Genomic DNA, 21,422 nt, shown 5'->3' on the forward strand with positions numbered 1-21,422 from the left:
GGGGGCTGCGGGTGCGCGGGGAGCTGCGGGGGCTGTGGGAGCTGCGGGGTGCGCGGGGGCTGCGGGTGCGCGGGGGGCTGTGGGTGCGCGGGGAGCTGCGGGGGCTGCGGGGTGCGCGGCGGCTGCGGGTGCGCGGGGGGCTGCGGGTGCGCGGGGAGCTGCGGGGGCTGTGGGAGCTGCGGGGTGCGCGGGGGCTGCGGGTGCGCGGGGGGCTGTGGGTGCGCGGGGAGCTGCGGGGGCTGCGGGGTGCGCGGCGGCTGCGGGTGCGCGGGGGGCTGCGGGTGCGCGGGGAGCTGCGGGGGATGTGGGAGCTGCGGGAGCTGCGGGGTGCGCGGGGGGCTGCGGGTGCGCACACAGCAGGGCACCGACAGCACGTCGTCTCCCGCACAGGGGTGCGCGCGGGGAGGAGGGGGCCTGCAGTCCACCACGGCTGGGTGAGGGCCGCAGAGCGAGCAGGAGCAGCTTGTCCGGCAGGTGCAGGATCCAGCTGTCAGTGGGGGCGGTCCTCCTCCGGCCCGCTGCCCTCAGGGGCAGCTGCTCCCTGCAGCTCTGCTCTTTGTGCAGCGTGGGCCACGGGAGGAAGGACCACCCTGCCCAAGTGCAACCTCTTTCCAAATAAGTATAACCTCTTGTGAGGCTCCAGCAAGGACAGAATTGGGGGGCGGGTCATAGGCACTTCTCAACCCTTGGTAGAGGGTAAGTTAGCTAGATGTCTTTCCCATTCCTGAAGATAGTATTATGATAGTAGTATAACACAATGCTATTACTACCACATGACGTTTCTCGAAATATCATGGTTAGAGTTTCCATTCATACCAGCGTTGGCTTTCAAATTGATAGAGGTTTTTCTAATCAGGATTTTGAGTGCTGAGTTAAAGTGTTACAGAATCCCTTCAGTAAATATTTGTTGAGTACTTACTATTTCCCTGATGGAGGATGTTGAAAAGATGAAGAGACCTGATCCCAGCTTGCAAGGCAGAGAAGCTAGAAATGTAGAAATTTCTTTACAACACAATAAAATAATTGCTACAGTGGAGGATACAGGGTGCCTTAGGCACAGAAACATCACCTAATGGAGAGGCATTGGTGTCAGGAAAAATTTCCTGGAGGAGGGCATAAAATTAATTTGGGTTTTTCAACAGAATTCTTCAGCAGATTCAAGATTTATCCATAAAGCACAACAGATTTTCATACCAGGCCATTTTTTTCTAAATTTCAAGATCTTCATGTTTATATTCCCATATTTCAGTTCAAAGAAGTGTACTTATAAAAGCATAATTTTTACTCACGTAACTGATTTGGAGGCCAGAGAGCCTAATGGCTCAGACTGCAGCCCAGCAGGGGATCCACTTTGAAGCTAATGAATCCTCAGGACTCCTTGCTGGCCAAGCTCCTTACTTGCAGAGGCCCTTCTAAGGAACTCTGAGGGATCTAGCTGTATGTTCCCATAGTCATGTGTTTTTGAACATTTTCTAAGATAGACATCTTTGTATTCTGAGAGTTCCTAAAATTATATAAGCTTAGGGTCCTATGAAACCTGGATCCTCCCCTGATTTGGCCTCCAGCTGTCTGTTCAAATTCCACCACCACTGAGCTCTGTGACGCTGGGCACGTCACTTAACCACCTTCTCGGCTTCCGTTTACTGTTCTGCAAAATGATCACAGTGCTTGGCGTGTAAGAAGTATTTTTGAAATGAAGATAGTGCTGGGTATCTGATGGATTATTAAGATTAAAGGAAACTGGGGCACCTGGCTGGCTCAGTCGGTAGAACGTGCGACTCTTGCTATCAGGGCTGTGAGTTCAAGCCCCATGCTGGGTGTAGAGATGACTTAAAAATCAAATCTTAAAAAAAAAAAAAGATTAAAGGAAATATAATATTCAGCAAAATGCTTGACTCATAATAAGTAATGTTATTGTTATTAATGTTTGTATACTACTTTACAACGTGTTTTTCTCTTTAAGATTTTATTTATTTGAGAGGGAGGGAGAGTGCGCAAGCATGAGCAAGGGGAGTGGCAGGCAGAGGGAGAAGCAGAGTCCCTGCTGAGCAGGGAGCCCCACAGCACCAGACTCCATCCCAGGACCCTGGGATCCTGACCTGAGCTGAAGGTAGACACTTCACCGACTAAGCCCCCCAGGCACCCCCCAAAGTGTTTTCTATAGTGTGTGCCAGACTGAGCTTTCAGTACTTCTTAGACATTTGTCACTAACCTTTACAACAATATGGTAATTTTGGTGTTTTGACCCCCATTTTATAGCTTAGGAAATGGAGGCTCAAAATGGTTAAATAATTTGTGCAAGAACACCCAGCAAATGGTAAGACCCAGGGGCCTTTGACACAAACTTCCATGTCATTTCTACTACAAACACTCATAACTGAACAAACGGTATTGTTTAAAACTAGAATTCCAGATTTAAAATTTTCCCTTTCAATTTTAAAAACAAATTATGTTCCCAAAGTTGCATTTGTGAAAGACTAAGTAGGTGGAAGGAAGGAAGGAATCATTTCCTCCGCAAGCATTTGCATAGTCTCTAGGCCTGTACAGAAGAACAAGACACAGTGAAAGAGAGGGAAAGGATCCAAAGCTAGGGCTGCAGAGCGAGAAGTCAGGTGAAACAGGCCATGTATACAAACCACTGTGGTGGCACAAAAGAGAAAGCAATCCTTGTTTTGTCCGGTTTTTGACTGACGTGCTCAGAGGAGGGTTTACAAGACAAGCTCCTTGAGATTGGCCCTGAAAGATAGGAGTTTGTTAGGTGGACAACGTGGGGGATAATATGAGGTGGGTGGGAGGGTATTTTAGACCTTTTGTGCCCTGCAGAGGAGTTTGGGCTTTATCCAGCTAACGAGGAGTTGCTGAGAGGTTTTTCCGGAAGCCAGGTTTTCCGGAAGCCAGTAACATTGACAGTACTGCGGTCACCTTGGCAGAAGTGTGGAGGGTAAATTGTTAGGACTGAGTCTGGCGGCAGTGAGACCAGGCTGGAAACTTGTCCTGTAGACAGTAGAGGACCCTCTGAATTACGACAGCAGCTCCCGGATGGCCTGAAGAGATGCTTCGGAGAAAGGCAGTACTCAAGGACTAATAGGATATTGACGGTAAGGCCGATGGGGGACGTGTAGGGTGAGCAAGTTTCTGATTGGGTTGACCGGAGTGGTAGATGATGCCATTAAAGCCACAGAAAATGCAAAAGAATAAACAAGAAAAATGAGTTTAGTTTCAGGCATTCTAAACTTGAAGTGCATCCAAGTGACAGTATCCTGGATTGTTGAATGTAAGATCTTGCTTTGAGTCTCAAGAGAGAGCTCTGGGCTCGGTATGCCATGTGGGCATCCTCCCCAGGGATGAAGGATACAGAGGGGACTCTTCCACGTAAAGTGCAGGGAAGCAAGTTATAGAGCTTTCTCAAGGTCTGCAGCAGACTTCTGCTCACACTTCATGGCCTCTGCCACAGGAACTAGGAGGGCAGGCTTTGAGCTGAGCACATTACTGTCCCAAATAAGACTGGATTCCTTAAGGACAAAGAGAACAGATATTGGATCAGAAACCAGCAATCTGCCAGATAGATGATAGAGTCAGATATCTACTTGTATTTCGTATATGTGGCATATAATAGACATACATTGAAAATTCTGTGTTATATAAAAGAATATACTAATTTAGAAATACTTTTCCCACTCTCGCATTTTATGAAACAAGTTTATTCTGATCTTTACATGCACTTTGACATCAGTATCTTTGTTCTCAGTTTGACCTGTTTGTGAATCATCCACTATATTTCCAGAGCACATCAGCTTCCCTAAAGTTGAGATAGTCTCTTCTAATACCTCCCTGGAAATTCTGTAACAAATCCAAAACCATTTGCATATATTAGGGCAGGGGTTTTGGGTGTTTTTGTTTTTATTCTTTTGGTGTATTATTAACCCCAACAACATGACAGCTATCATGTTGCTTTATTTGAGGGGCCTTTTGAAGACTTATTTCCATTGCTCCAGGTCAATTCACTTCAGGTCACTTAGACTACTTCCATTTATAGTGGCCTATAAAATTCAATTATAAGTCGATACTAAAAATTGAGTTGATATTCTCCCCCCCAACAATAATTATTAAATCTGAATTAGATTTCCCTTTTACTGATTTTTGCAGAAGACATCCAAAAAGCATTTGAAACCAGTATCAATTGAGGTTAATTCCAGCTTATGTTTCTTTTCAAAATGTATATTATACAAATTAAGATAATTGCACAAACACTCTTTAGCTTGAAAGACTTTATAAGGTTATAAGGCGACTTGCTTTTTTTTCTGTGGAGTAGTTTTAGGGAAAAGTTATTTTTTTGTAATTGGGTGTATATGATACCTGTTTACCTTTATCCCTCCGCCACTAGGACGGCAACGCCATGCAAAGAGGAATTTTTGCCTTGAGTAACGTCGGCATTCACAGATACTTACTGATTTTATTACTCTTCACCCTGCACACCTGGTCCTCTTCACTGTTCCCTTTCTAATTAAATAACATTCATTCTGCCTGGAAATGACATTCATGCAAAACTTCCAGGGTCATGTGTGGTTCCTTCTCCTCTCTTTGCCCCCTCCTCCTGTAGGGTCACTGAATCCATTCCCTCTCTACCTCCCTGTTTGCTGTCCTCTTGACTCATGTGAGCATCAGATCTTTCTGGATTTCAGCAGTACCTTCCCTCCGCACCATTCTCTTCGTAGCCCTCCAGTTCATTCTCCACACTGCTGCCAGAATGAACTGTGAAAAACAGGACTAATCACATCTTTCCTTGCTTAAATCTCTGTAGTGTCTTCCTACTGCCCTTAGGTCAAAATACTCATCCGTCTAAATCAGCATTAGATCAAGGTCGGTAGTTTAAAAACCAGCAAACAAAGATTCCTGAAAGTTTAGCAGTCAGGCTATCCTGACTTGGTTCCAGCATGACACTAGAAAAGACTCTCTTTTAAGGTGGACAAATTAGCAAGTTTAAAGTCTGTGAGAAAGGAGGGGACATCCCACTCAAGGAAAGGAAAGAGGCTCAGTGTGACCAAAGTCAGAAGCAGCCATGGTCTGATGAGGTTAGAAGGTCAAACCTGTCACTTTTCTATGTGGCCTTTGGGTGGAATTGAGTTGCTGATGACTTTTAGATTGAGCTGTAGTTGGGGGAGTGCGAGTGGCGATTAACTAAAGCAATTACTTGGGTAAACAAGATTGAAGATTGAAGAAAATCAGATTTTTCAAATATATAACCTCCTGCTTTTCACTGGAAGTCATTAGTTTCTATTTATTAAGTCCCAAAGGTATCCGTACTTGGACATACGGTGTTGTTCCTACTTGAAGGTAACAACTTGAAGTTAACAAAACTTCATCTCTTTATAAAACATTTATTAGACATTTTACCCACTTAAAATGTCCTCCTTCCCCAATTTGACTTAAGTGAGATTCTGTTATAGTTACTTTAGAAGTTAATTCTTGGGGCGCCTGGGTGGCTCAGTTGTTCAGGGTCTGCCTTCAGCTCAGGTCATGATCCCAGGGTCCTGGGATGGAGTCCCACATCGGGCTCCCTGCTCGGCGGGAAGCCTGCTTCTCCCTCTGCTGCTCCCTCTGCTTGTGTTCCCTCTCTCGCTGTGTCTCTCTGTCAGATAAATAAAATCTTTAAAAAAAAAAGTTAATTCTTACTATTGTTTATAATAAAATATCTAACTGGTTCCCCTCAAATTTGTATTTTAGGCTTTCTTCAAAGACCCAAATGTCATTCCCAATTTGCAGTTACTTTCAGATTCTTCTGGACAGTGGACCACATTAGGTAAATAAAACTTACTGTCATCTTTTCAGATGCCTGTTTTATTATTGTGACAAAATTTTGCCCAGGCATTTTCACTCGTCACCTCCACACTGTGAGGACTGACTGGCTGGTTGGATCACATCAGGGTCTCCTGGGAGCCCCTGCTCCTGTCCGTCTCGGTGCCCAAGAGCCCTGTCCTCTGTTTTCATTCACTGGGGAAGTGTTTCTCGTACCCCTTGCGTGGACTCCGCTAGACGCAGGGGGCAGCGAGGGGACTGCAGAGGGCTGATGGGCGAGAGGAGAGTGTCGCGGAGGGTTCCACGCTGGGGCGGGTGCCGCTGCCCGGCCGGGGTCCGGGCAGCCGCCATGGAGCATTCCTACAGTAATGCATAAAGCCACTGAACAGAGTCTTAAATTCCCACAGAGAGGACCTTATATACATCATAATTTCATAGTACCATGGAACATAGCTAGAAATTTTAAAGAAAATCACCCAGGGGCACCTGGGCAGCTCAGTCGGTTGAGTATCCAACTCTAGACTTGGGCTCACCTCATGATCTCAGGGCCCAGGGATCGAGTGTCATCGACATCATCAAATTACCCGAACAGTTAACAACACTCAAATGTCTTAAATAACTCTCAGCTCAAGGAGTAAACCAGAGTTAATAGAAAAGGCTATTTTGAAAACAAAAACATGAACATGATATTTCAAATTTTAGATTGAGGTATTTTAACAATAGAACACATCATTCTTCCTTTTAGGAAGAAAATCTTGTTAGGAACGTGGATTTGTGCTCAAGAAAAATACAAGATTTTAAATGAGTTGGGGTGGTTTTGGTAAATGCATACATTGCATGTTCATGGAATTCTAGTAGTCTTACACAGAAATTACTTTGCTTAAGGTATTAGTCAAGAACAAGATTACAAACAGTTCATGATGTTAGAATTAGTAGGTCACATTTTATTGCTTTTGGCTAAAGGCCACTGCAAAATTTATAAAACAAAAAGCTGGTACACTGTTATCTTAGGAGTACTTACAAAGTTAAACTGTCTGAGCAAATGTACTCACCGGTTCAAAACCTTCAAGAGGAAATCATCAGAGGCACATATCAATGTTTATAAAACGTGTTTGCAGTAACTTCAGTCAGTTCCTTTACAAAAATAAGGTTCATTAAAGAAAGTCAGCCTTCCCCTCTATTGGTAGACACTTCACAAAACAGTAAAACAATACTGACTTTTGTTCTGATGTTTAGAAAAGGCATTGCAGACAGAGGTTCTGAAATTCCACACGTGCCTGACAGATTCAATTAGAAGTCCTCTGACACGTCGGCAGAGACCTAGCGCTCTGGTTCTGAGCCCGAAGTCCCCAGTGGTTTGCGAGGGTCTCCCACCAGCTTGTTTCTGTCTCCTTTGCCATCTTTCCTTTGAATTATCAACTGTCTTCCTGCTTTTTCCTCTTCGGGCCTTTATAAGCAAAATAAACAGCTTTTAAACATGAGAGAGCAGACATTCTTTTAGCAGTTGAACCGTTTTCAAGAGTACGATGGGCATCTCCGTCCCTGCCGGCTCCAGCACCTGGCCTGCTGCCGTTGCGCCACTGCGTCCCCTCCACCAGTGGCCACAGCCCTCTGTGCACGGACACGCCGTGCCCTTTGCTGACACATAACGGACGCATCCTCTGTGCTCAGCTGGGGATATTATAGTCAATACCTCTAATTCCCAAAACAACTCCGAGAGGTGTTCTTATCTATCCCGATTTCACAAATGTAGAGTCAGATTGATGAGCTAAGTAATTGGCACCATTTTACTGCTGGCCGGGCTCAACAGAGCTGAGATTTCAAGACCCTAATCTCTCCACCATCCTGCCTCTGCCATTTCAGCATTGAAACGAGCACTGTCAGAAAAACAGAAAATAAACAGGAAACCCCCTGTGTATTTTAATGCTAGTATCAAGGGGGAAAAAATAAGTTCTTAACTTCGTATGTGATCCTAGCAATGCAGTACGTATCTTGTAAATGCTGGAGACGTAAGTTTACCATATTTCTATGTAACAGCACGTGCTATGGACTGAATTATGTCCCCCCAAAATTCTTGTATTGAAGCTTTAACCCCCAACGTTAGAGTGTTTGGAGATGAGGCCTTTGGGAGATAATTAGGCTTAGATGACATCGTGAGGGGCCCTCAGGACATTAGTGCCCTTAGAACAAGAGAAAGAGCAGAGCTCCCAGCCATGTTCGAGTCAGGAACAGGAAGAGTGCCTTCACCAGGAACCGGATCAGCTGGCCCCGCGGTCTCGGACTTCCCAGCCTGCAGAACTGTGAGAAATCCATGTCTGTTGTTTAAACCAGCCAGTCTCTGGTGTTTTGTGATAGCAGCCTAAGTAGACTAATCCAGATTGTGGTACCGAGAAGCAGAGTGTGTCTGTAACACACCGGGAGAGGGGGAAGTGGCTTTGAAACTATGAGATGGGTATCAGTGGGGAGAGTTTTGAGTGCATCCCAGCCCAGATATATGGATGGGAAGCTTGATTCTAGTGAGGTCTCATACAGAAATGAGGACCTTGTTATCAGAAACTGGAGGAAAGACAGTCCATAAAATGGCAGAGACCTTGGCTGAATGATGATGTGGTGTTTTGTGGAAGGTAGGATTTGCAAGGGATAAAATTGTATGTTTAGCTGAGAGATCTCTAAATGAAGTGTTGCAGGAGCCGCCAGGTTCTTCCTGGGTGTTTATAATTAAGTAAGGAAAGAGATGGATTGAAGAAGGAATTGTTAAGGAGGAACCAGAGCTTGAAGATTTGGAATCTTCTCAGGCTTTTCATATTGTAAAAAAAAAAAAAAAAAAAAAAACGAGAAAGATTCGTCTGAAGAGACAGATGTGGCTGAGCAGCCATGTGATATAGAGAGAAAGCACGTAACTCAGGCTCGCCCAGCCACTTCAGCAGAAGCCCAGGATTGAGGTGGGATTATGCCCACAAAGACCCTGCCAGTTTGAACTACAGGAAACAGATCGTAGATCCTACAGGACCAGACCAGAGAGCCATTGGGCTGCAGACACGGCTGTTCTTCAGGAGCAGAGAAAGACTGAAAGGCAACTCGGGTCCTCAGGGCCGCACCTCAGTTTCAGGAACCCACGGAGGGGGAGCATCTTACAGGCTGGGCCACTGTCCCCAGCGAGTCGGGAAGGCAGAGCACTGAACCAAAGGAGTATTCTTGAGGCTTAAAATCTCATGAAATTTGCTTTGCCAGGTTTCAGGCTTGCTTAGGACCATCACCCTTTTTTTTTTTCCTGCTTCCTCTTTTTGGAATGGAAATGTCTGTTTCTTGTCTCCCCACTGTATTTTGGAAGCATGTAACTTGTCTGGTTTCCCAGGTTCATAGCTGGAGAGGAATTTTGCCCTGGGATGAACTGAACCTCCAGTCTCACCCATATCTGATTGAGGTGATACGTAGGTGAGACTTTGGACTCCAGACTTTAGGGTTGATGCTAGAATGAGGTGAGACTTTGGGGGCTGCTAGGGTTAGGGTAAGTGCATTTTGCATGTAAGAAGGACATGAATTGGGCGGGAGGCAGAGGCAGAATGCTTTGGACTGAATTGTATCCCTTCAAAATTCATTTGATGAAGCCCTGACCCCACCCAAAGCCCCCATCTCAAAATACCATTACATTTGGGGGTTAGCACTTCAATATATTAATTTTGGAGGAACATAATTTAGTCCATAGCAAATGCCATTTCTATGCCTCCAATTTAGGTGGTTTGAATTTAATTACCTTTTTCTCACCGTCCAAACCCTCCTACCACTCGCCACATGGGAGCTAGGGTAGATTTATGAACGTGGCATGTTGCCCAATGTCAGCCGGCCTCCGGTGGCCACCAGCCCATCTCTGAAGACTGTGTGGATCTACACTGCTCCTGCTCAGACACAGTTCCCGTCTCCAGACACCCATCGTGCCTCACACAAGCCCAGCTCAGGAGCAGAACGAGAGCAGCAGCCAGACTCCGGGTGGACAGCCAGGAGGAGGAAGTGCAAATAATTGCCAGTGTTACTCCTCAAGCTCGAGCTGCTTCTCACGTCAGAGACGAAGCAGATGTGTCAGGAGAGGGAAGACCGAGGGCTCCCCCACCTGGGTGTGCTGTTCTAGGGAGAACCTGCAAAGAAGAACACCACCCCTTCCCTACAGCCAAGAGCACACTCGCGTGTGTAGGTATATGTGTGCGAGTGTGAGCACGCGTGTGTGTGAGCGTACACACGTGTGAGTGTGTGCACATGTATGCATGAGCGGCGCACGTGTGAGTGTGTGTGCGTGCACGCGCATATAAGAAATTGAGTGATTCATTGAGGCGGTAATAAAAATACTCATTTTAATCTTTGTGTCTTTCTGTAATTTAGAAGAGCTTCTACTGAGGGAAACTCCGTTCCTACAGGACACATTCAGTAGATCGGTTTGCAGTGCCGGAAGGTGTGGGGGGTTAGAACTGCAGCTACAAGAGGACAGTAGACCAAACACCGTGGTTACAGACTTCTCTAATTCCAGGCTTGTGATAACTTGATTAGGGCCTGTTTGCAAGCTTACCTTGACCTGGAAAAGCTATTTTTCATAATAGACGCTGTAAATGAGATCACAAGGGAGAAATTTTTAAACGGAGAGAAAAATTTTCAAGATATCCTCAGGACTTTAAAAATACCCATTCCTTACATTCATTAAAGTTTCTGTAGTATGAGTTATAAGGCATGGAATGGAACGTAACAGAAATCCAAAATCGTTTCACAAACCGGTTCCTATGCTTTTATAGGCACTTCTGACATGTGGATTACAGCTGATGTAAGAACACCTACACGAAACATGCACCTCATTTTCAGGCATCCCCTAATTTGCATAGCCTTCTTCGAGGCCTGAGAGTGTGAAATTTTGTTACAGACTTTTAATGATTAATAAAAACAAACTGCAAAATAACAGTAAAATCCCTACACTGATGTGTCTTAACTATATCAAGATATATGTCATACTTGGCTACTAGAATCTCTGTATGGTGATATTTATTTTGGAAATAATTGAGAATAGTAAGTTAATTTTTATATCTCTGTAAAATAATTTTTTTCAGGAACTGAAGTGAAAAAAATTGAAGCTATAAATGTCCCTTGTACACAGCTTTCAATGTCATTTTTTAACCGGTTGTATGATGAAGATATTGTACGAGACAATGGACATATTGTTAAATGCTTAGATTCTTTTTGTGATCCCTTTCCTATTTCTGATGAGTTACGAAAAGTAAGTACAGATTTTTTAAATTTCACTAATAGAATTTTATTTCGGGAAATACTTAATGTCAAAAACTTTTGCCTGCCTAAAATACATAAAATACCTCTTATCAATGCATAATGATCAGCAATAGTCATTACATTGGTAGATTTTTTCTTGGATGGGACTTTTACTCTCAACTTAGTTATTCGTATATTTCAGTTTTCAGCCGGATGCTAAATGCAGTGTGTGGGACGGCCCCCACAACGAAGTTATCTGACCCAGAATGGCAGTGTTGCTGGACTAGAGAAAGCCCCACCTGCTCAACTGATTGCTGTTTTTCTTCAATATAGGGCTCCTAACATATCCAATGAATATATAAAAACATCCCTGTAGTAAAAATCTTTATCTCATTGTTGAGATCAAAAAAGCCATTTGATTAACTCATTTTTGTCCTAGTGAGAGGTGTATTGAACTTGAACCAGAAGACATAGATTATTTACCTAATTCCTGAGTTATTATTTATAAGAAATTTAGACAAATCACTCAATATTTAGAGCCCCAAGATCTTACCTGCACAACATAGAGATTAAAATGCCTATGGGGGGTGGGGTAGGCAGGGCGCCTGGGTGGCTCAGTTGGTTAAGCATCTGACTTTTGGTTTTGTCTCAGGTCGTGATCTCAGGGTTGTGAGATCAAGCCCCGCATTGGGCTCCACACTCAGTGCAGAGTCTGCTTGGGAGTCTCTCTCCCTCTCCCTCTGCCTCTCCCTCACCCCATAAATAAATCTTTTAAAAAATGCCCATTTGGGGTACCTGACTGGCTCAGTGAGAAGAGCCTGCAACTCTTGATCTCAGGGTCATGAGTTTGAGCCCCACATTGGGTATAGAGTTTAGTTAAATAAATAAAAAAATAATGCCCGTTCTACCTTCTTTCTGAAATTGTTGAGATAATGAGTTGAGAAAGCATTTAAATGCACTTTTTAAAAATACGAAATGAAATTATTATTATCATTGTTTTAATCATGAAGAAAGACTACTTACAAAGTGGTTTAAAATTAGGGCCTTTTTTAATAAAGATTTTATTGGTTTATTGGAGAGAGAACACAAGCAGGGGAAGGAGGATGAGAGGGAGAGGGAGAGGGAGAAGCAGGCTCCCCGCCGAGCAGGGATCATGACCTGCAGGTTAACTGACTGAGCCATCCAGGCACAGGGGGCACAGGGCTTTGGTATCAAATAGACATAGGTTCAGATCTAGACTCTGCCACTTAATAACTGTGATACTTGACCTCTCTCTTCATCTGTAAAGTAGGGATGATGTAAGAATTATGTAGCTCAATGCCTGGCGCTTAGTAAGGTTCCAGGAATATGAATGACTACTAATTACTAACATTATTCTACCCTAAGAGAGAAGGGAAGTCAAAGTCTAATTTCTTGCAAATCCAGATGGGCATGAACTAGGGAAGTCACCATTCTAGCGTTCTGCACACAGAGTTCTGTCTGTCGGGGACCAGGGGGCATCCAGCCAGTGTGTGCATTCATCTACGCTAGGAGAACACCTAGGAGAACTCAGTTGAAGAAGAAAATAAAATTAAGTCATTGAGAACAACCAAACACAACTGAAGAGACTGTATTTAGTTGCTCCCTGGTGAAGTATAATCTATAACAGACGATAATGCAAGTGCTACAGAGTGAGAATCTGATACTAATTTCTACTCTTCCTTACCAAGGGTGGGAAATTCACCTTGAAGAAGTGTCTCTGGTCTAGTCTGGCTCCCCTTTCTTTGGGCACTGCTGATGTCACTCGTGTCTCTGTCACGGCTCTCTGCCCGCACACGCGCCCCTTGGTCTCAAGGCCCTTGGCCCTGGCCTCAGAGAGCTCGCCATCACTGGGACGGAGAGCCTGGGCAGCCAACGTCCCAGGAGGCCAATGTGCTTTCCCTGCTCTGCAGATCTGTCTTCGTTATTTCCGTGAGCAGCACTTGTGTTCAGGACGTGGTGGGCTCTGTTTTCCTGTGTGCTGCCTCTCGGCCTTGCTCTTGGGTTTTTTGCCACTCTGCAGTAACAGGGGAGGGTTTAACCTGGTTGCTCTCTGGCTGAAGAAAATGAATGAAAGCCCTCCAGCGTTAGCCCGAGTGGTGTTGCACCGACTGTGTCTGGTGCAGGCTGACAGTGACCTCCTTCCTGACTGCCGCGCACAGTCTGACTCATGCACCATCCAGACATGCTCTCTGAGGTCCCGGCCGCCGCCCAGCTGTGTGTGCGTGGGGAGACGGAGAGCCAGAGCCGCGCAGACTGTTCTCACCTTTATTCCCAAAATACTTGCATTCCTGTAAGCTTTACATGGCACGGCCTAATCAGTTCAGTAGCGAGAGTGCTCACGTAAGGAATGTGTTAATTCGTCATTCCTGAGAGCTTTAGTCACCCTTGTATTGAGCCAGATCTTTAGGTAGCTGCAAACTCACATTATTCCTCCCCCCCCCCCCCCCCCCGGGGCGGGGGGGGGGGGGGGCACGGGGCAGGTGGTGCATCCAGGGAACATGCGGGGACAACACCACAGAGTTGATTGTTTTTTTTAAATGCCTCTTGTCTGGTGACCTTGTGATGAATATTCATTTGAGATCAGGGTGTAGACAATTTGATAAAAGACACGTATGTTATAGCATACACTCGTCCCCTTGCTCATAGCTGCCACGATCAACAAACTAGTTAGTTGTGTGTAACGCCCCATGGTATGAGAAAATCGCCCTCATTAGACCCAGTCCCACTGTTTTCTGAAGGAGCTGGTTGGGTCTCCAGAGAGCAAGAGCTGGTGTAGACTGGGGCCGGTGTAGGAAGGAGGGGCCCGGAGTCCAGGACAGAGTGAGCGGGGCAGGGAGGCCATGCACATGCTCAGGGCGGATTAGGGCGCCACCACTGGGGTGGCCTCTGGATTGAAGTGAAGGCGGTAGGCCTTAAGGATGGAGAGCTTTCTCCATGTATTTACTGCTGCTTGTTTGTGCACAAGATTTCCGGTGACTGCACGCTAAGACCACGGTAGCACGAGGACTACAGAGAGAAGGTGGGACAGAGGTGCGGAGAGGAGGAAGAGAATGCTCGGGTGTAGGTTTGTTCCTTCCCTGAACCTCAGCAGCTCGTGGGAAACTGGAGGGAAAATGAGCGCGTCTCCTTCCAGTTGTCCAGGACGGGTCCTTAAGATAGGTCCTAGATTATGTGTAAATAAATAAATTGAAACTTTTGAAAACAAAAATTAGAACCTCAACTCATGTTACATTAAGATGAATTTTATCATCGTCTGTAGATGTTGCTCGTGGAAGACTCCGAAAAGTATGAAGTATTCAGCCAACCTGATAGAGAAGAGTTTCTGTTCTGTCTTTTCAAACATCTTTGCCTCGGTGGAGCCCTTTGTCAGTATGAAGATGTGCTTCACCCATACCTGGAAACCACGAAGCTCCTCTATAAAGATCTAGTGAGGTAATGTGGCCAGACCACAGCAGGGACATCTCTGGTTCCTAGAGTGTGTACGCGGGATCACGTGCGTCTGCTGTGGTCCTGTCAGCACCCCGAGTGTGTGAGCATGGTGCCCCAGCCCCTTCTCACAGCAGCCCTACTCTCCCAGGCCGGGGCACTCAGAGCGCGGCCCTCAGGAGCCCCCGTCCCTGCTTCCCGGTAGACCGGCCATGGGCCCACCCCACAGTGCCTTCCCCCAGGCCTGTGTGCAAGGTCCCTTGGAGGGTGTGAATTTGCTGGACTAAAAGTAAAGTATCACCTTTGTTTAAGGAGATGGAAGAATTTTCATCTGGGCGTAATCTTTACCTTTCCAAATTAATCCCAAATCCCAGTTTGTTTTAGGTATTCCGCTAGGGTTTGGTTTTGTTTTGTTTTGTTTTGTTTTTTTTTGAAGATTAGATTGGGATAACAACTTTATAAATCATTTGTTTATACTTTCACTGGGTTGGGTTTTCAGTGATGCAGATACTGGTTCATCTTTACAGGCTAAAGCGATAGGAACGGTGAAAGCAAAGGGTCCCAGGGTTTAGTTACAAAATTGTACTTTAATAGGAAAACAATTAGCTTTTCTTTGGACTCTTGATTGTTGCTTATACTCACTTCAGTTCTCATTTCTACTCCCTGTGCCCTACAGCTCCACAACAAACTATATGATTTAGTTATCTTACTCATTTTAATACGGTTTTAAAAACAAAAAAAATTTAATGCCTCTGATTTTTGTGAAAAATTATTGTGTAAATACACAGAGATGGTGGAAAGAGCTATGTTAGAAACAGAATCCAGAAAAACATACACATACTTTCAAAATATTCTGTCCTTATCATTTGCAGCTCATGAAAACTTTGAAGCTTGCTTCAAAGTATCCCCTGGGTGTACCTCGTCCCACACACGCAGGCGAGCGCACATACACGCAGGCGTGCACACACACACAGGCTGGCACACACGCACGCACAGGCTCACATACACGCCGCTGCCTCCGCAGTGTGCTCTGCCTCCCTGGCCACATGAACCTGAGGAATTCCTCACCACCCTGTACCGTGGAGGAGGGGATTCTGCTGGAGGTGTTTGAAACAGAAGTAACTAAACAACCTAAACCTTGAGGAACTGACACTTTCCCCAGCGTCCCCTTCCCTGGATTCTCACCCGTGACTCTCTCCTACACTCCTTGGGTGCTAAGAAAAAATACAGCTCCAGGGGTGATGGCCACTCGTAAAACGAGGAGTCAAAGCACAGGGCATCTTAGGGAAAGAGTAGGAATTGTGTCCACAGGATCACTTTATCAGGCAACCAGCAGGTGTTAATTTTGTGCACAGAGCCAGGCTCCAGAGAGACGACAAGAGGGGCATCAGACAGTCCTTGACATTAAGGAGATTATAAGAAACTAACATCCTAAAGGAATTGTTTAAAATCTTTTATAAGTAAAAATTTTATGAAATCAAATGTTCGATTTTGTATAGGCAAATGTTTGCACATCTTGATACTGTAATAAATGCCCCAGAAGTTCAGAAGATGAGATTGTCAGGGTGGCTGTGAACAGTTAGGGAAGTCTTGATGGGATGGGGTCCCCTAGGCCCGTGGGGAGAAGAGCAGTCTGTCCCCTGCAAGGGGAGATGCATCACAAGTTACAATTACAGAGTCACTCTTACTTGAGAACCACTAAATATTTCTCTTGATGATCTGAGTTTAAGCATGCTTATGAATTTCGTTGCTGAATGAGGAGATGTGGAATTGTCTTCCCAATGCAACTTTGGTAGAAAATTAAGATTAGAATGAATATTTGCTTAAGATGGCGTTAAGTGGGGGCGCCTGGGTGGCTCAGTCATTAAGCGTCTGCCTCTGGCTCAGGTCATGATCCCAGGGTCCTGGGATCGAGCCCCGCATCTCTCCCTCTCCCACTCCCCCTGCTTGTGTTCCCTCTCTCGCTATCTCTCTCTGTCAAATAAATAAATAAAATCTTTAAAAAAAAAAAAAGATGGCATTAAGTGCCAACACAAGGCAACTGAGTGGATTAAGTGATCACAGTCCCTTCAGAGCTATGTTGGTTTGCTTATCACTTGCACTGCCTGTGGCCTTTCTAACCTGAGTTGTGTTGATTCGGGTCAGATGTGGTCTGATTTGGTTAAGGTGAGGATATAGGGTGGATCAATACAGCTCTTATCGAGGGATGTGGGAACTCCAAGTGTTGTCAGTAATTTTTCAGAATCCTGAGCCACATGTCCAAACAAGTCATTTGGGCAAGGTGAATTAACCAAGAAGGATATCGTTTTCTCCTGTTCCTTCCCTTGAATTTTGGGTGTTTTCACAGTTTTTAGAAAAACATCTGCTGTCTTTCTAACTGTACGCACAGTAGCTGCTTTACAACACCTCACCGGGCCCTGCCGAGAAGCGTCCTCACCAGTCCCCTCCAGAAGAGCCTGTCCCTTATGTCTGTGGCACTGGATGCGCATCACAGAGCTGGGTGTTAGTGGTCTCTGGCTCACACAGAAGGGTAAAAACAGTCTTAAGATATTTTTTCCCTCATCCATTATTACGAGTCCTATAAAATAACACTCTTTAAATGTTCTGGAAAATGCCTTCTTTTCAAGGATTATGGTTCTTTTAAATAATATGGTGATACTTTAGAACCATTTCATTAGAGTAGATGACCAGTTGTTTGGTTACATTTCAGAAATGTTGATGCAGAAATAATTGTGTAGTTACTAATGGTGCTTTTGTCTTTTCTGCTTCCAATATTAAACACATGCTCTTGTCAGAGTTCTTGGAGAGGTTTTCCAAACTGCATATCTGCCCCAGATGTGAAATTTTATGATTTTAGCTGAGAGGGTTAGATTATGGCTTCAGACGCTAATTAAGCAGTGGATTCTTATTTCTTAAAATGAGCAGAGTTACCTGGAATGGTCCATACAACTTGCTTAGAGTCAATGTGGGATCGAGCCTCAGAAATCAGCACAGGTGATTTTAAGAAACTGTTCATTATTTTACTTCTAAACCATTAATATAATCACACTTTTAAAAAGAACTCTACGGAAATTATGCTCTCGCACTTGAAAGCCTCAGTTACCTGGAGTGAGCGGGTGAGTGCCAGGGTCTGACGCGGGTCTGTTAGCGTAGCCTAGAGCTCGAGCCAGTTCCTTGGCTCCGTTGTTCCTCTTCTAGCTGGCTAGGACATGTCAGACAGGCAACACTCTACTTGATCTATAAAAAATAAGAAATTATCTTAGAGCTACTTTAAAGTAAGACTAATACAGGATCAGAGGTAATAAAATGGAGTAATATGGTTTATTTCTAGTAGGAACCAACTTCTAATAACTTTCAAATGGTAGTTCCTTTTTTGTAAGTAACATGCTTACAGTGCATGTTGGTATGTTTGAGTGATTGTTAAATACTGAATTTTCTTCTGAGTTTATTTGATAAGCACAAACTTTTATAAGGGTTTGTTTAGGGGGTTTTGGTAATTTTTTTAACTGGGCTAATTTACATACAGTAAAGTGAACAAATCCTAGTGTATCTAAAGCATAGTGAATTTTTATATGTTTGTACCCCTATGACCGCCTCCAGATCAAGACTTCAAATCAGTTATAACTGTAGGCATGTTTGTGTTTTGATTAGGGTGTCATATAGGTGTGTACAGTGTAAGCGTTTTATATGTAGTGGTTACAGTCACCCCTTGCATAAGCACAGAATTTTAAGTGTAGTCTTCAGTACATGTTAAGCATTTGAGAAATATAATAAAATGACCTGGGGCACCTGGGTGGCTCAGTTGGTTGGGTGTTCAACTCTCAATCTCAGCCCCAGGCTCACTCTCGGGGTCGTCACTGTAAGCCCCATGTCAGGCTCTGCGCTGGGTGTGGAGCCTAATTAAAAAAAGAAAGTGACCTCAATCCATGTCCTAGAGATACACAGAAATTAATTTAATTACATGATTTCTGGGTTTACATTTGAATGGAATGTTTTAAAGATAAAAACTGCCTAAGAACTTTGAACCCTGAAATGACTTAGGTGTGGCCACCAAGAGGGGCCCAAGCTCACATACACTCACACGCACACTCGCGCTCAACACGCTCCCCCCTTCTCCTCCTGTCTCCCTCCCTGTTACTCTCCACATGCAGGAAAGGAGAAGCAGTACTTGGGCCTATAAAGTGAAAAAGACGGATATCTTCCGTTAAATGTCACCTCCACGTATCCCACGTGAGGAGTGCCTTGGAGCCGTGTGTTAGCGAGCGCAGGGAAGGAACCGCACGCTGTGTCACCTGACTCTGCTCCCAGAAATACCACCTGTAGTCGGAATGTCTTAAATATCTTGTTTAACTTCTCTGGGTCTGTTGTCTGTAAACTCGGTAAAATAGCGCCAGCCAAGCTTCCTGAGGTGTGTGATCTTCAGACAAGGTCCGCGATACAAGGGCGTCTGGCAGATTGTAAAGCATCGCAAAGACCGTGTGTCTAAGTCTCTCCCTGCGGCTCGACCCCCAAGTCCCAGCGCCCCCCCAATACACATCCCAGGCAATCTTCCGTGGGGAGAGTGAGAGGAAACGATTGTCATGTGATAGAATTTAACATAATTTAATAAACAGCTCTCTTAGGCCTTCTCCCACTTGGCTCTCAGGTGATGCCCATGTCCCATGGGAGAAAACTGACGTCCAGGAAGGTGGATGTTGCCCAAAGCGCAGCGATCACTCGGGGCCGAACTGGCCTATGTGCTGAGTGGGTTTAAGCCCGTAGTTCACATGCTTGTACCTGCTGTCTACACTCCAATCTGTCTACACTCCAGCCCGACTCTTACCAGCTACTCTTTTTCCAGTAATTGTCTCTGGCCCAGGAGACTTTCATCATCTGAGCACAAAGCCTCCAGCCGTCCAGTTCCATGTTCTGCCTTTCGGCCGGGTGGCCTTGCCCCGTCCCTGGATGAAGCTGCAGACACCGTCTTTTTCAAACCAGTCGAGATGGACACGATCTATTTCTGTTCTACATGAACAAGAACACCTGAATAGTAAAAGGGATCAGTATTTTAAATGTATTATGCCAATGCTTGCTGTATTTAAAATGTGTCCCTTTCCCCCTATTTTAGTGTTCGAAAGAATCCTCAGACCAAGAAAATACAAATTACTTCTTCCGTCTTTAAAGTCACAGCATATGTAAGTGCGGAGGGGGATTCGCAACCAATCAGTTTAATCACTTGTTATTCAGAAGGCTGTTACAACTCAGTGAGCAACCAGTTCAAGGTTACAGCTAGGAGAAAAGACGATGGTATTTAGTTCTTTGCTAAAAGTAAAAGTTGATAAGGTATGGCTTTATTCGGAGAGTCACCCGAACTTCTCCCCCTCCTTTCTGTTGTCCGTATCTAATAATAGTTCTCACATATTTAAGACCTGAATCTGTGACTTGGATGGAGTCGGACACAGTTCTGTAGTCTGCCAAGCCATAATGTATACGGCAAACAAGTAAGAACACCATAAATGGCTTTATATCACAGAATATGTTGCTTGAATTCTAGGGTCATACAAAGATTATTTGCACATTTGAAGCAGTTTCTAAGTATCTTTATTCAATCACTTAACAAATATTATTGAACATCTATTGCATATCAGCTACCGTGTGGGGCTAGGGCACTTTTTGTTGACAAGCAAGAGAAACCTACCTCATAATAGGTAAGGGCCACATTCTAAAAGAAAGCAAAGATAGAAGAAAATTGCAAACTAACAATTTTTGCAATAGTAGCACTTTGAAAACACTTTTTCAAAAGACAAGAGTCCCTTTTGGACTATAGGAATTATGTGGGTTTGTACACTTGACTGTGCTGTCGGTAGATATTTTAAAGTATCAGTTAATCACCAATTTTCTGCCAAAGACCTGATGTATGTTTCATGACATTTTAACAGAAAATATATAATAGTTAAATATGTTGTTTACGACTTAAATGTCATCATAGACTGAATAATCTATAATGTAGCTTTTTCTCTTTCAGGATGGCGCTGGTGTGTGCTACCCTTCGACGAAGAGTCACGAACAGACATTTTCTTATTTCATTGTGGATCCGATCAAGCGTCATGTTCATGTTTTATACCACTCTTATGGTGTGGGGGAAATGTCTTAACAGGTTCTTTCAGATTATCTATTTTGATATTGTTTTATTTACCAATTTTAATTTTAATGCCAATTTATAGGTAAACATTTACTTTGCAAGTCAATTCAAGTAAAATATAGAGAACCTACTTGGAGCAGAAGGAGACAAGTACCAAGATGCCTTTCTTTAAATGTGTCTGGAATAGTAACGTGAGGACCAGATTCCATCCCGAACACAATCTACACCAGTACAGTCTTGGAATTTTTGCACGCAGTTACAAAGAACTAAAAATCCAGTTCATATTTGTTGCATTAAGATTTAAGTAAGCCCTCAATTTTCCATGTGTTTTATTTTAGAAGCTAATTAATTCTGGGTTGAAATTGTGGCAGAAAACTGAATGTCACTCTATTGATCATTAATATGAACTGTTCGCTTTTCAAATTTGAGTTTCATTTCATTACATTTCTTCATTGCATAAAGATTTACGTTTCTAGGGCTGTAAAGTGCATAACAATTCCTTTGCTTCATTTGTTCCACTTAAAATCCTCAATAAAACAGTAATGTTCTGAAAGTAATCGTAAACTCTTTTATCACATAGTAAATTAAAACTGCAGCTGTCGCTAGCTGAGAGAGGAGCCACAGATGCACAGAGATGTCCTGATGGTATTAGGTTGGCAGACAGGTAGAGAGCAGGTGCCTTACATTACATGCTCCTATGTCCTCATTACGTTCATAGAACGAATATGTGACTTAAAATCTTGAGTGGAAAAAATGACGGGAGGTGTCTGGCTGCCTCAGTCCGTGGAGCATGAGACTCTTGATCTCAGGGCTC

At 44.2% G+C, this 21,422-nt stretch overlaps 1 protein-coding gene across 3 annotated transcripts in view; it reads left to right on the forward strand.

Moving 5' to 3' along the window:
* CFAP300 (cilia and flagella associated protein 300) overlaps window positions 1–21,161 on the forward strand; it is a 22,560-nt gene extending 1,399 nt beyond the window's left edge. The window contains exons 3-8 of one of the 3 annotated variants that reach the window (XM_073903643.1): window positions 5,725–5,800; window positions 10,884–11,050; window positions 14,321–14,493; window positions 17,413–17,481; window positions 19,595–19,661; window positions 20,492–21,161. In XM_073903643.1, the coding sequence (XP_073759744.1) occupies window positions 5,725–5,800; window positions 10,884–11,050; window positions 14,321–14,493; window positions 17,413–17,481; window positions 19,595–19,661; window positions 20,492–20,620 (681 nt within the window). In that variant the 3' untranslated portion in view covers window positions 20,621–21,161. The remainder of the gene's footprint in view (window positions 1–5,724; window positions 5,801–10,883; window positions 11,051–14,320; window positions 14,494–17,412; window positions 17,482–19,594; window positions 19,662–20,491) is intronic. The other 2 variants (XM_025893810.2, XM_025893809.2) reach the window with 2 other exon arrangements.
* The last annotated feature ends 261 nt before the right edge of the window (window positions 21,162–21,422 follow it).

Source organism: Callorhinus ursinus, unplaced genomic scaffold, assembly GCF_003265705.2.
Source record: "Callorhinus ursinus isolate GAN/ISIS: 27379988/994484 unplaced genomic scaffold, GSC_fseal_2.0 scaffold19, whole genome shotgun sequence".
NCBI classification, from domain to species: Eukaryota; Metazoa; Chordata; class Mammalia; order Carnivora; family Otariidae; genus Callorhinus; species Callorhinus ursinus.